The following is a 14,173-nucleotide window of genomic DNA, read 5'->3' on the forward strand; positions in this document are numbered from 1 at the left end:
CTCCTCCCCTGTCCCCCGCCCCCCCACCCCCCCACCCCAGTCTGAAGGGAAGCCACCAGCAGGTGTGTGGCAGAGGAGTGGCATATGGTTGTTTACATTGTTAAAGGATCACTGGCTGCTTCACAGCAAGTCCGCTGCTGGATAGCAGTGTGGCAATACGGAGCCAGTCAGGTGCTGTCACATGGAACAGGTGAGAGAGTGACAGCTTGGACTAGAATGGTCGTGAGGGGGGTGGGAAGAACTGACCAGATTCAGGAGATATGTAAAGAATTACAGTAAGACTTAGTCCCTGCTCTCAAGGAATTTGCAACAGCAACAACAAATAACAAAACCCACCATAATATAATGGGAATGACATGCTAGGTCACATGGAATCACCAATGCAGACCCTTTAGGGAAGTTGGAGAAGGCTTAGAGAAGGTGACATTTGAGCTGCATTTTGAAGAAGTGAAAGTCCACCAGATGAATAGGGAAGGTGAAAGGAAGGTCACTTCAGGCAGAGGGAGCAGCTTAAGTGGAGGCTTGGGAGTGTGACACTGCATAATGTGCCTGGGAATCGTTTAGTGGCCTGGGGAGCAGGGTAATAAGGCTGAAAGTCAAGCCTAGAAAGATGGCTGGAACCAGACTGTGAAGGATCCTGAAGGTGATATTCAGGAGTTTATCCTTTTTTCTATAAACAATAGAGAGTCCTTGAAGGCTTTATGCGTGTATACAGGCCGTTAGCAGAACTGTGTTGTTGAAGATAATGCTGACTCATTGTGAAGTAGACTAGAAGGACGCTGAAGACAAAACCAATTAGGAAATTAGGTTCATTCATTTAACAAAACTGACTGAGTACCCACCATGTGGTAGGCATTGGGAACAGGGCAGTAAATAAGTAAACACAGTGCCTTTCTTTATGGATTTTAAGTCTGGTGCAGAGGTAAGGACAATGTAGAGGCTGGCTCAGACTCAGGAAATACTTCAGAAATACCATCATTACGACATAGAAAGTCTTGGGTATGGAAATGCAAACGGCTTGCCTCTCTGTGCGATATAATGGGAATATAGTAACTGCAAAGTGTCCTGCCACGTAGAAACAATTTTTAAATAATGTTTTTGGGTTGTATATACCTTTATAGCTTTAAAAGCATTTTCACATAAAGCCTCTCGCTTGCTCTAACTGGTTTGGCTCAGTGGATAGAGCGTCGGCCTGCAGACTGAAGGGTCCCAGGTTCGATTCCAGTCAAGGGCATGTACCTTGGTTGCGGGCACATCCCCAGTAGGGGGTGTGCAAGAGGCAGCTGAATCGATGTTTCTAACTCTCCATCCCTCTCCCTTTCTCTCTGTAAAAAAATCAATAAAATATATATTTTTTAAAAAATTCATATATATATATATATATACACACACACACACACATATATATATATAAGCCTCTCGCTTGCCTTTAAGTGTTATACAAATTGTAATTATTAAATAGTTGTCATTATTTGACTGTATAACCTTGGGTGAAAGACACGCTATTTTGCAGATGCTGGAAATACATCCCGTAGACAAGGGCAATAAAAGAGAGAAGATGGGCCTGGGACCACAACATCAGTCTAGAGCAGTGGTTCTCAACCTTCTGGCCCTTTAAATACAGTTCCTCATGTTGTGACCCAACCATAAAATTATTTTCGTTGCTACTTCATAACTGTAATGTTGCTACTGTTATGAATCGTAATGTAAATATCTGATATGCAGGATGGTCTTAGGCGACCCCTGTGAAAGGGTCGTTCCACCGCCAAAGGGGTCGCGACCCACAGGTTGAGAACCGCTGGTCTAGAGAGATCAGTGTGTTTAGCTGTCTTCATGTCTCATTTCTAAGAGAATCCATTCAGAAGGAGTAAGACAGGGTTAAGGACAAAATTCCTAAAATGTGCAGGGGTCTCTCATTGAACAGGTCGCAGTTTAATAATGTCACAGCCCTGTAGCAAACTCCTTTAAAAACCGATCTTTCCTGACCAGGATTGTCTTACTCCTTCTGAATGGAAGGAGTTTAGTCTTGAAAAAGGTTGTGGAGCATTTGCACGGTGGTGCTTGAATTAATTCTCTGTGACGTTTCTGGTCTAGCTGGCTTCTTTTTGCTGTTGTCAGAACCAAATTCTGCGCTAATCTTTCCCTTGTTTTCAGATGACAAAATCTCTGTTAGGTTTCAGAAAGCTGGGATTACAAAATGTTCTATGGCTTTAAGTCCTCTGTGGTGATTGGGGAACTCAGGAAAAGATTGGATAAAAATAATTTTTTTTGGGGGGGGGGACAGTCAGTGGACTGAATAGGGGATTCCTTTCCAGAAATCTGCCTTTGGGCCCAAATGTTAACCATTTAAGAGGATTCCAAGATTTTTTAAAATAAAATGCAAAGGGATGTGGATTACAAGAATATATGCATGTGTCAAAACTGAACTCTAGCCCAGCCAGTGTGGCTCAGTGGTTGAGTGTTGACCTATGAACCAGGAGGTCACAGTTTGATTCCCAGTCAGGGCACATGCCCAGGTTGCAGGCTCAATCCCCAGTGCGGGGCATCGGAAGGCAGCTGATCAATGATTCTCTCTCATCATTGATGTTTCTCTTTCTCTATCCCTCTCCCTTCCTCTCTGAAATCAATAAAAATATTTTTTTTAAAAAAACTGAACTCTACACTGAAGACTGTACATCTCAGTGTGTATAATTATAATTCAATAAAAGGAAAAATCAAGCAAGCAGGACAAATAGAGCAAAAATAATTAATACTGACAAGTAGAGCCCACTACTCTGGACTGTCTTAGAGATATGAATTATAATTTTCAAAACAGGGTGGCTGAACTCCATGGGTAAGAAACTGACAGTGAGGCCAGGGTTGTCAGAGCTGGTTTCCTATGTAGGCCGTTAGCTATCCATGGTTTTGTGGGTACAGTTCATACCCCTCATCTGAGCTAGCAAGTTGTGTATTTGTTTCCTGGTTTCAAGGACAAAGGAGAGAAAAGGCATAAATGAAGGAAATTCTACCTCCTACAGATAACTGATTGGTCAGAATTTACCATCTTTCAGAACAGCATATCTGGTCTCCAAATATTAGAATATATAGTCGCCATGGTTCTCATTCAGAATCTTTCTCCCTTTCTTTCCCTAATCCAGAGCAGTTCTCAGCCTCTCTGAGATCTTGACTGGAGGTAGGAAGTGATCCCCCCCCCCCCATTCCATTACTCCTTTAATACAGATGCCACACCCCTGAACTCTAACAATGTAGACACATAGGATTAGCATACTACCCCCCGGAAGTCACCATTACACCCATGCAGTTTCCACTAGTTGAAATGCAACCCATGTTCAGTGACCTAAACACTCTAACCACAGAGCCTCCTTTATTATCTGTCACCCCCACTGGACTGTGCGTTCCATGAAAGCAGAGACAGGGTCTGTCTTATTCACTCCTGGATATCCAACACCTAACACGGTGACTGACACATAATAACATAGTAAGTGCTCAACTAATATTTATGACTGAGTAACAAATTAAAAGGAGCAAAAAGTTATTGTTTTTATAAAATTAGTCCCCTATGCTTAGACTCAGTGGGGGGAAATGAAATTGAAAGAAGATTCTACCTGGTTTAGTTTGTTTTTCTTCTTCAGACAGATCATTTCTGTTGTACAATCCAGGTGCTGAGTGACCAGCCAGCATAAAGGCACATGTGACCTTTAAGGACTAGGCTTGTTTTTGCCACGGCAGGAAGGTTCTATGTTTTAATTGCCTGGGGGTTCCATCAAAAAACGGAGTCAGCCAACAGTGCAGTCTGTGAGCAGGGCGGTTACATCTGTGGCACTTGGCATTGTGCCTGGCCCTACACCAAGCAGACCTCCTGGTACCACATGGTTGGAAACAAAATGGGTTCAGCAAAGGAAGCTCATGTTGCTGCCCGGAAAGGTACAACTATATTAATGAAATTACCTAAAATAAGACCCTCTCAACAGACAAGTATTAGCAGAGGGATGGGAGGCACTTGGGAGCTCAAAGAAATAACTATTTTCCCACTGATGTGAAAGTATTTCAATATTTTAACAACTGAAAGGAAACACTGGAACATGTCAGCTGATTTCCGGCCCAAAGTATCAGTAGAAAAATATCCACTACGGAATGTCCATGAAGCTTCGGCTTCCTTGGAAGTTGCCATTTCTGGGTTTTTACTTTTTTATTTTTAAAAATATGTTTTTATTGATTTCAGAGAGGAAGAGAGAGACAGAATGATGAGACAATGATGAGAGAGAACCATTGATTGGCTGCCTCCTGCATGCCCTGTACTAGGGATTGAGCCCACAACCCGGGCATGTGCCCGGACTGGGAATGGAACTGTGACCTCCTGGTTCATAGACTGATGCCCAACCACTGAGCAACACCAGCCGGGCCATTTCTGGGTTTTTAGATGAGACATACAAGCAATGTCTTTGCCTGGACATCTAAACATTATGGTTTTGGCTGACGGCTCCTCACCGTACAGAGTTCTGAGATAACTTTCCTTTAGCAAGGGTGACATCGCTGACCTGAAGGTGGATTCTAGACAACTGCCCTATCTGGGGACAGTCAGGTACACGTATGCAGGTATGGGACTCACTGTGGGGGAGAGGAGTTCAGAGCCCTGATCAAGCGGATCTGCAGTCTTCCAGCTCTGTCCCTGGACTGGGTGTAACCCAGCAACAGGATGTACAGGAGGGACCAGGCAGGGTGAGGAAGTCGGAGGTCTGGAGCTAAAATCTCAGAGACGCCCAGCTTTTCACTGAGGAAAAGATCTGGCAAATTCTCTGCCCTTTCAACTTCACTTTCTGTTCTCTTTTTATCTGTGTTCAGTATTTCCAATTAATTCCGATTGAGAGCCCAAGGCAAGAAGCCAGTGGTGCCTGAGGAATGCTAAAGAGCAAACGGATCCAGGGAAACAAATGCCAGCAAGGGACCCCACAGCAAAGAGACAGACACTGTGAGCAACTCTCCTGCTGCCATGAGGCTTGCGAGGCGTGTGCGCGGGTCTCCGCATTGGCACCATCTGCCGATTCCTCGGGAGGACGGAACAAACTAGCGAGGCATGAAGATTAGATTATGTAACGCTCGAGGATTGCTGTTTTCAAAGAGGAAACAAATGGAACGAATTGATTTGCTTGTCAGAGTCATGTCACTAAGGGCGACTCGTTCCCCCCTCTTCCAAGAGGACCTCATTAAAAAGAATGGTCTCACAGATTCAGAATATGGGAGACCACCGACTCCATTCATAAGAAAGTGAGTCCAATTTCCAGAACTGCACTGATAAATCCTATTTTGATCCCCTTGCCTGAAAAATGACTATTTACTACCTAAAAGGTACCAACATGGCAAGGAACATAACAGTCAGTTGTCAGCCATAAACAAGACTCAGAACCTGGGTGTTTTACCTGAACTGAACTCTCCTGCTTTTGGGGGAAAAGCACCTGATTTTGAGACCAGTGGGATCATATTTACTAAAGGGGTGCTTTGATAGAGTGAGGATATGTTCTTTAAAAATACATCCATCAGGAAAGAGATTCATTGCATTTCTGGGAACCTTTTCTCAAAATGCCCTGCACAATACTTTCTATAGTATGGTCAGTAGATCTGAAGAGTGAACCAGTGATGACCCTGAACCTGCTGCCATAACGCCATTCCTGAGGGTTTCATTGTCTCACTAAGATAAGAAGATTTAAATGTCAAGTCTTCATTCAACATGAAAATGAAGCCTACGGTACCAGACTTTTCCCACTTGCTCCTCCAGACCCAGTGTCCCTCCATCCTGCGCTCTACCCTGGGTGCTAACCCATCTGGACTACCGGCCCACTCCTTTGCCCTCTAGCTTCCCACTGGGCACAGCCAAGAATTGGAGGGCAGGAGGAGAATGCGGTGGAAGGATTTATTCTTCCCCAGTTCTCTCCCTGCCAGATCGCCTCAGGTTGGTTGTGTCTTTTAATAAAAGGTCACAGCTCCTTCTCAAGGAAGCCCTCTCCACACACAGCTCTCTTTCTGGGTTCTGTTATTTCTTAACCTTCAACTTTCAGATCTAGCAGTAGTGAAGACTCTGGCTGTTACCAGCCCCCGGGGCCTGCACTATCCTTATGGTTCCCCTACACCCTACCCAAATCTTTATAAACCTTTCTCTAGCGATCCAACTTGAGCGTGCCATCTGTTTCCTTATGCAAACCCTGACTGATACACCTACCACATGTGTCAGTCTGTTCTCAGCCCTGCACTGCAGTTTAAAAAAAAAGCAGCAAAATTAATAATACAATATGCTACTACTTTATAGTTATTTAATGTTCACCTTTTCCCAAGGCTATAATAACAACTTAAAGATAAAACCTAATCCTCTTTACAACATAATTGTGCGGTAGAGTTTGTATGAGCTAAATATAATTCGGAGAACAAGCTTTTCCATGCCATCAAAATTCATGTTAACTATAAAGAGAGAACTACAGACTGATGCCCCTAGCTTAAGATTTTGCAGAAAACATATTCCATTATTTAAATCAATCCCACAAATATTCAAAAGCCTCCTCTGTGGCCAAAAAGAGATGATCTTACAGTGAAGGTTAACATAGAAATAGGCTTGTGGGCAAAGGACCTAAATAGAAACTTTTCAAAAGAGGACATTCAGAAAGCCAAGAGACATATGAAAACATGCTCAAAGTCACTAATCATCTGAGAGATGCAAATCAAAACAACAACTAGGTACCATCTCACACCTGTCAGACTGGCTATCATCAACAAATCAACAAACGACAAGTGCTGGAGAGGATGTGGAGAAAAAGGAACACTTGTGCACTGCTGGTGGGAATGCAGACTGGTGCAGCCACTATGGAAGACAGTATGGAGTTTCCTCAAAAAACAAAACATGGAACTCCCATTTGACCCTGTGATCCCACTTCTAGGAATATATCCCAAGAAACCAAAAACACCAATCAGAAAGGATATATGCACCCATATGTTCATAGCAGCACAATTCACCATAGCTAAGATCTGGAAACAGCCTAAGTGCCCATCAGTAGATGAATGGATTAGAAAACTGTGGTACATCTACACGATGGAATACTATGCTGCTGTAAAAAAGAAGGAACTCTTACCATTTGCAACAGCATGGATGGAACTGGAGAGCATTATGCTAAGTGAAATAAGCCAGTCAATGAAGGAAAAATACCACATGATCTCACTCATTCATGGATAATAAAGACCATTACAAACTTTTGAACAATAATAGATACAGAGGCAGAGCTGCCTCAAACTGATTGTCAAACTGCAGTGGGAAGGCCAGAGAGGGTTGGGGGGCAGAAGGGAGGGGAGTAAGAGATCAACCGAAGGACTTGTATGCATCCATATAAGCATAACCAATGGAGGAGACATATGTACTGCTCTTTGTAATACTTTACGAAATAAAACAAAATTTTAAAAAAATGGGCTTGTACTTTGTGAACCTTGGTCTTGTTTTATGCAATAAACGTGCTCTTTAACGGTTGAATATAGCCCTAGTGTCGGCCCTCAGACTGGAGGGTCTCAGGTTCGATTCTGGTCAAAGACACATACCCCAGTTGCAGGTTCGATCCCTGACCACGGTCAGGATGCATGTGGGAAGCAACCAAACGATGTGTCTCTCTCACATCGATGTTTCTCTCTATCTCTACCCCTCCCTTCCACTGTCTCTAAAAATCAATGGGAAAAATATCCTCAGGTGAGGATTAACAACAACGAAAAAAGATGACTACAAATTGTATGTCTATATATCAAATACGTTGTATAATCGGGGGGAGCTCACTACTTGAATAATAATTATGTAAAATAATCACCACCTGATCTTTGAACCAATGCAGAGTTTTCATCCGTCCAGTGCACTTCACATGAAATGCATCTTCAGTCTGTAGGGAGGATTGGGCTCCTCCGCTGCTCCTGGAATAGCAGAAATTACAGAATTCAGAGGAAAGATAAGGGAACGACTATTTATAGGCCCCATACAGAAGCCTAGGCAATTTGCATCTGCTAGCACATTTCATCCTGGAGTAACTACGTATTCTACCATTCCCTTAGTTTCTACTTATGAAAAAATTAAACAATAAAAATTAGTGAGGCAGGTGTGGAACTCAAATCCTTTTTTTTTACGAGCAAGCCAGGCAAAAATATTATTCCGTACAGGACTGTAAGGATCACATTAGCCCGGCTTGGCTCAGTGGCTGAAGGTTGACCTATGAATCAGGAGCTTGGGGTTCGATCCCGGGCACCGGGTTGGGTTGCGGGCTCGGTCCCCAGTGGGGGGCGTGCAGAAGGCAGCCGAGCAATGATTCTTTCATCATTGATGTTTCTCTCTCTCTCTCTCTCTCTCTCTCTCCCTGCCTCTCTGAAATCAATAAAAATATATTTATATATACCACATTATTCCCTGGCTTCAACGGCTTCCCACTGCTCTTAGGCTCAAGCCCAAGATGCTTCCCGGCCGGTTCCGCCCGAGCGCCCTCCACATCCAGGCCTCCTCCCACCTGCGCCCTGTTCCCAGGTCCCCGCGCGCTTCCTCCCCTCGTGCCCAGAGCTCAGCTCAGCCTCCCTTCTCCTCGCTTACACTCCCGGGAAAGGCCCGGTGTCCCCGCCCCAACACCTCCGGAACCAATGGGAAGGGCGGCCCGGGAGGCTGTCCTGCCGGATGGCGGCCATATTTACCGATTCCTTGGTCGGGGTTCCTTCGCTTCCGGGGCCCAGCCAAGCCTCCCCGGCAGCGGAAAGGCGGAAGGAACCTGGGTGGGGATTCCAGAAGGTTCGCATTCTCGCTCCACCTCAGGCGCATATGCAGGCGCCCCGGAGCTGGAGCTCCCGTCTCGGTGACGGGCCCAAGGGTCACAGAGCGAACGAGCAGAACGGTCCTCCCGCCTCGCACCTGCCGGCTGTGTGGCACCGGCCACGTGACTTGCAGAGGCTGCGCATGCGCGGAGGGTTACTTATCACGTGGTCTCCCCACTGTAGCCTGGCTCTTGCGGCTGCTTGAGGGCAGGAGGTGGTGTGGGGGTAGGAGAAGGATTCAGGAGGCCACGGGCTGGCTTGGGATATATTGAGCACCGCCTAGAGCCAGTCATTGGAATGAATTATCTCACAGAATACTCTCAACGGCTTAGTGTAGTAGGGATTGATGTGTCCATCTTACAGATGGGAAAACTGAGGCTCCTGTGGTTTTTAGGACTTGTCCGAAGGTACAGCCCCCCCTCCCCCAGATGGCTCAGTGGTTGAGCGTAGATCTAGGTTAAGGTTCGATTCCAGGTCAGGGCACATGCCCAGGTTGTGAGCTTGATCCCCAGTGTGGGGCATACAGGAGGCAGCCAATCAATGATTCTCTCTTATCATTGATGTTTCTCTCTCTCTTTCCCACTCCCTTCCTCTCTGAAATCAATAAAAATATATTTTAACAAACAACAAAAATACACAAAGGTACAGGTACTGATAGTCCTGGGATTTGAACCCAAGTTTCTCTGGCTCCCAAATGCCCAAGCTCTATTAGGGCCAGGCTCATCTTTCAAAAGTCTGTTTCTCCAAATGTGGTTGCCACTGGGAGGAGGTTCCCTCTCTCCTCCCCAGTAGTTCCAAGCCATCTGCCTGCCCAGGTTCATGTCCTCGCTGTTTAAGTCCCCACTGAGTCTCAATTTCATCATCTATAGAATGACAGTATTGCCTGCTGCCCATTTCTTATGAAAATTAACTCTCCTAACAAAATGTAGTGATGCCTACCAGATGCCAGGACTATGCTAGGTAAGCCGGGATATGCCAAAACAGAAGAGATCATGTAATTGAGATAGTGTGTGAACATGATAAAAATTCCAAAAACCCAGTAATAACCTATGTAAAATGTTAGATGGTGGTAAGAGTATAGAGAAAATTAAGCAGGGAAAGGAAATAAGGAGTGTATTGTATGGGTGTAAGTTTAAGTAGAATGATCAGGGAATGCCTCACTGAGAAGTTTGCATTTGAGCCGGCTGGCATGGCTCAGTGGGTGTCGACCTATGAACCAGGAGGTCACGATTTGATTCCCAGTCAGGGCACATGCCCAGGTTTGGGCTCGATCCCCAGTGTGGGGCGTGCAGGAGGCAGCCCATCAATGATTCTCTCTCTCATCAGTGATGTTTCTATGTCTCTCTACTTCTCCCTTCCTCTCTGAAATCAATTAAAAAAATATATTTTTAAAAAGAAGTTTGCATTTGAGCAAAGACCTGAAGGAAGTGCTAGAGGAAGGCACGCCAGGGATTGCTATAAAACCTGGACGAGTTTGGACCGACTTCCCACTAAGAACAGATGAGATCTAAAAATGGCCCCGGCATCCCCACGGAAGCCTGCAGGTCTCCTGTGGGCTTCCCTCCCTGAAAGGCAGGCGGCTCCGCGGCGGCTCTCACAGCTGGCTCCTGCGGAGTGGAAACAGCCTGTTACAGGTGTGAGGACTCACAGCCGACAGGATCTCCCTGGCCTCTCCAGAGCAGTGGGTGTTCCCATCAGTTAGAGGAGGGTCTGCCCTGCCCTTGGAAACGTCTACTTCCTGCTCCATTGCAAACAAAAAGAAGCAGGAGGACAGAAATAGAACCAGGGCTAACGTTTTGCTGAAAGTCCCCTCTCAGCCAGGTTCCCAAACACATGTAGAGGCTCGTTCACACAAATGCATCTGCTCACAGCCCCTGACATAGATGCAAGAGTGGTGGAATAGCTGCTCACAGGCTTGAACACTCACAGAGAAGCTGAATCTGGCAGAAACATACCAAGCCAGGCCTTGGCCAGCTCTCCCATTAGCAAATGTTGTGGAAAAAAAATCCTAAAAGGTAGGCTGAAGGGAGAGAGCCCTAGGGCTGTCTGCACAGGGAGGTGGCTGAGTCTCATAGACTAGGGTCCGGAGAGGTGATGTGAGCTGTCCAAGGTTCCGCAGCAGGTCCGTGACAATCCCAGTGAGTTCATGCAGCCCCCGTGTGTTCACTGAGCACGATCTGTGTGCCAGGCACTGTTCTAGGCACCAGGAACACAGCAGAGACCAAACCAGACAAAATGTTCTGTCCTCCCGGAGCTGACATTCTAATAGGAGCAGACAGATACCTGGGCCCGTAGTCTCCTTTAATCCACGGTTTGCTTTCCACGGTTTCAGTTACCTGCGGGTCTGAGAATATTAAGTGAAAAATTCCAGAAACAATGCATATGTTTTAAGTTGCTCACTGTTCTGAGTAGTGTGATGATCTCGCTGGCCCGCTCTGCCCCCCCCCCCCCCCCCCCCCCGGACGGGAATCATCCCCTTGTCCAGCGTGTCCATGCTCTAGCTGTTCCCCACCCATTAGTCCCGTAGTAGCCATCGCAGTGATCGGGTAGACTGTTGTGGTCCGCGATGCTTGTGTTCAGGTAACCCTTACCTTACTTCACAATGGCCCCAAAGCACGAGAGTGGTGATGCTGACAATTCCGATATGCCGAAGAGAAGCTGTGAGCTTTCTCATAGTTCGGTGTGTGTGGGAAAAGCACAGCGTAGAGGGCTTGGTGCTATTTGTGGTTTTAGGCATCCACAGGGGGGTCTTGGGATGTGTCCCCTCTAGATGAAGGGGGGCTACATGATAGGTACTATGTTAGATGATGGCAAGTGCCATGGAGAAAAATTAAGGTGGGAAAGGGTATAGGAGTGTAATGCATGAGTGTAACTAGAATGGCCAGGGAAGGCCTCCTGACAAGTTGGCATTTAAGCAAAGACTGGAAGGAGGTGAGGGAGGAGACATACCAGTATCCGGGTGGAAAGAGTCTCCCCGGAGGTGGGGACGGCCCTAAGGCAGGAACATGCCCTGTATGTTCCCAGAAGCAACAAGGGGCCACCGAGGTGAACAAGGAGGGGAGGGCAGAAGGGCCTGTGTGAGCTTTGTAGCCACCGTAAGGACCTTCCCTTTTACGTGCAATGAGATGGGGGATCACTGGAGAGTTTGAGGCAGAGATATGACATGATCTGACCTAATTAAAAAGCCTGAAGCTACTGCCATTCATTCATTCACTCACTCATTCATGCCTCACAGGTGCCAGGCACTGCTGACAAGCTGGACCCCTCCACAGTGAGCTACAGGGCCGTGAATTTGGTGCTGATTGGAGAGTCCAGAGCAAGGTGAAAGGAGGCTCAGGCACGGCCTTCCCCACCGCCTACCTTCCCCGCCTCGCCCAGGGAGAAGGGCCCAGGTGTCTGCGGCTTCTTGCTCAGAGGCTGCAAGAACCTGCAGGTTATAAATAGCATCTCCTGTGGCTGCTCCGTCTGAATGAGTCAGAGGCTCAGAGCCGCAGGCCCCCACACTGCGGCTTCACTCCCCCACACACCACTCTACCCCAGACTTCCTTAATGATCTCTTTTTATTTTTTTAAATATATTTTTATTGATTTCAGAGAGGCAGGGAGGGGGAGAGATAGAAACATCAATGGTGAGAGAGAATCATTGCTCAGCTGCCTCCTGCACGCCCCCCACTGGAGATCCAGCCCACAGTCCGGGCATGTGACCTCTGGGTTCATAGGTCAACTCTCAACCACTGAGCCACGCTGGCCGGGCTCTTGCTGACTTCCTGATGGAGGCTGGGCCTCTGCTTCTTCCCAGGACCCTCTCTGGCCCTGTCACTTTCTCCTTATCCCAGGTCTACCTCCTAGAGCACAGCAAGCCCTTGGCTCATTAGTTCAGAGAGGCAGGATTGTTAATATTTAAAAGCCCACGATCTGCACGTGGGCCTACCTGGACTTCAGTCCAGCTTTGTTACTTTCTGGTTGGGTGGCCTTGGACAAGTCACTTCACTCCTGGGAGCCCCATTGTCCTCATTCATAATCATGGGGATGATGGTAATAATAGCACCTATTCGTGTAGCATTAGTACGGGGAGTCAGCGAGGTACCCCACACAGAGTGCTGGGCCCAGAGCCTGGCATACAGGAACTGTTCAGTTAACAGAGTGACAGTCCCTGTGTCAATTCGATTACAATCAGAGAAGTGTAATATAAATACGAAAATGACAGTGCTCACGTATTCTACTGAGTATCTACCATGTGCTTGAAGTATGGGTTCCTGACGTATAACACAGTACCTCTAATCTTCAGAGACCAGCAAATTTCACTGTCTCCTTTTATTTTTTAATATTTTTATTGATTTCAGAGGGGAAGGGAGAGGGAGAGAGAGATAGAAACATCAATGATGAGAATCATGGATCAGCTGCCTCCTGCACGCCCCCTACTGGGGATCGAGCCCGCAACCTGGTCATGTGCCCGTGACCAGCATCAAACCCAGGACCCTTCCACCCGGAGGCTGACACTATTAACTGAGCCAAACCAGCCAGGGCTGTGTCCGTCTTATGCAGGAAGAAACGGAGACTTGAAGAGACCAGGTGACGTGTGCAAGGCCACACACTGCCCGGGAGGCAGGACCTCATGGCAGCAGAGAGGCGTCACTGCATCCCCGGAGGCCCTGGGGCAGGCACAGCCACTGCTCCTCGCTCACCCCACGCCCGACATGCTGCTGTGAGTGGACGCGAAAAAGTAGAGATGGAATTGGGGAGGAGGAAAAAGGGGGGCCAGGCAGGCGGGGGCGCAAGGTTCCTATAGCCACCCCCTCCAGCTCCTAAAGCGAACCCTTTGTCACCTCCCCAAAGCCTCCTTGGGTGACACTGAGTAGCACTCTCACTACCGAATGGCTCCCCCAGAGAGGCTGTTTAATTAGTTTTATACAGTCCACACGTTGTTTAAGGATGAAGGTGATGGTGGCAGGTTGGCTTCCTTGACCCCCTTTGGTCCTCCGGGGCTGTGTCTGGTCACCCCCCGGCGCCCCCAGGTTCCAGAGAGACCCCTAAGTCCCCTCCTCCACCGGCTGGGCTCCCTCCTGGCTCATTACCAGCTGTGTGGCCTCGGGCAAGTCACTGCAGTTCTCTGAGTCCCATTCGTTTCTCTTTGGAACCTCCCGGACCACCGGCTGGCGGCTGCCGGTTTGGGGAGTGCATATTCGGCAAAGTCTGCCCTGTGCCGGCTCTGAGGCAGCCCCTGGTGCCACTGCAGTGCATGTGAGACAAACCTCTGCCTTCGTGGGGCTTTCATTTTGGTGGAGGGAGAGGAGAGGCGTTCTAGGCAAGCAAATCATCTCAGAAGGGGTATGTTCATGAGAAGATGAAGCAAGGTGGGTGGT

At 47.4% G+C, this 14,173-nt stretch overlaps 1 protein-coding gene and 1 long non-coding RNA gene across 2 annotated transcripts in view; both read right to left on the bottom strand.

Annotated features, from left to right (window-relative positions):
* CABP1 (calcium binding protein 1) overlaps nt 1-7,880 on the bottom strand; it is a 32,732-nt gene extending 24,852 nt beyond the window's left edge. Inside the window, exon 1 of the mRNA XM_005863755.2 lies at nt 7,836-7,880. Within this exon, the coding sequence (XP_005863817.1) occupies nt 7,836-7,865 (30 nt within the window). The 5' untranslated portion in view covers nt 7,866-7,880. The remainder of the gene's footprint in view (nt 1-7,835) is intronic.
* A 4,346-nt stretch (nt 7,881-12,226) lies between these two features.
* The window catches only part of LOC106725684, a 24,532-nt gene continuing 22,585 nt past the window's right edge, over nt 12,227-14,173 (bottom strand). Inside the window, exon 3 of the long non-coding RNA XR_001361611.1 lies at nt 12,227-12,238. This is a non-coding gene — a long non-coding RNA (uncharacterized LOC106725684). The remainder of the gene's footprint in view (nt 12,239-14,173) is intronic.

Source organism: Myotis brandtii, unplaced genomic scaffold (assembly GCF_000412655.1).
Source record: "Myotis brandtii unplaced genomic scaffold, ASM41265v1 scaffold181, whole genome shotgun sequence".
Lineage (NCBI taxonomy): Eukaryota > Metazoa > Chordata > Mammalia > Chiroptera > Vespertilionidae > Myotis > Myotis brandtii.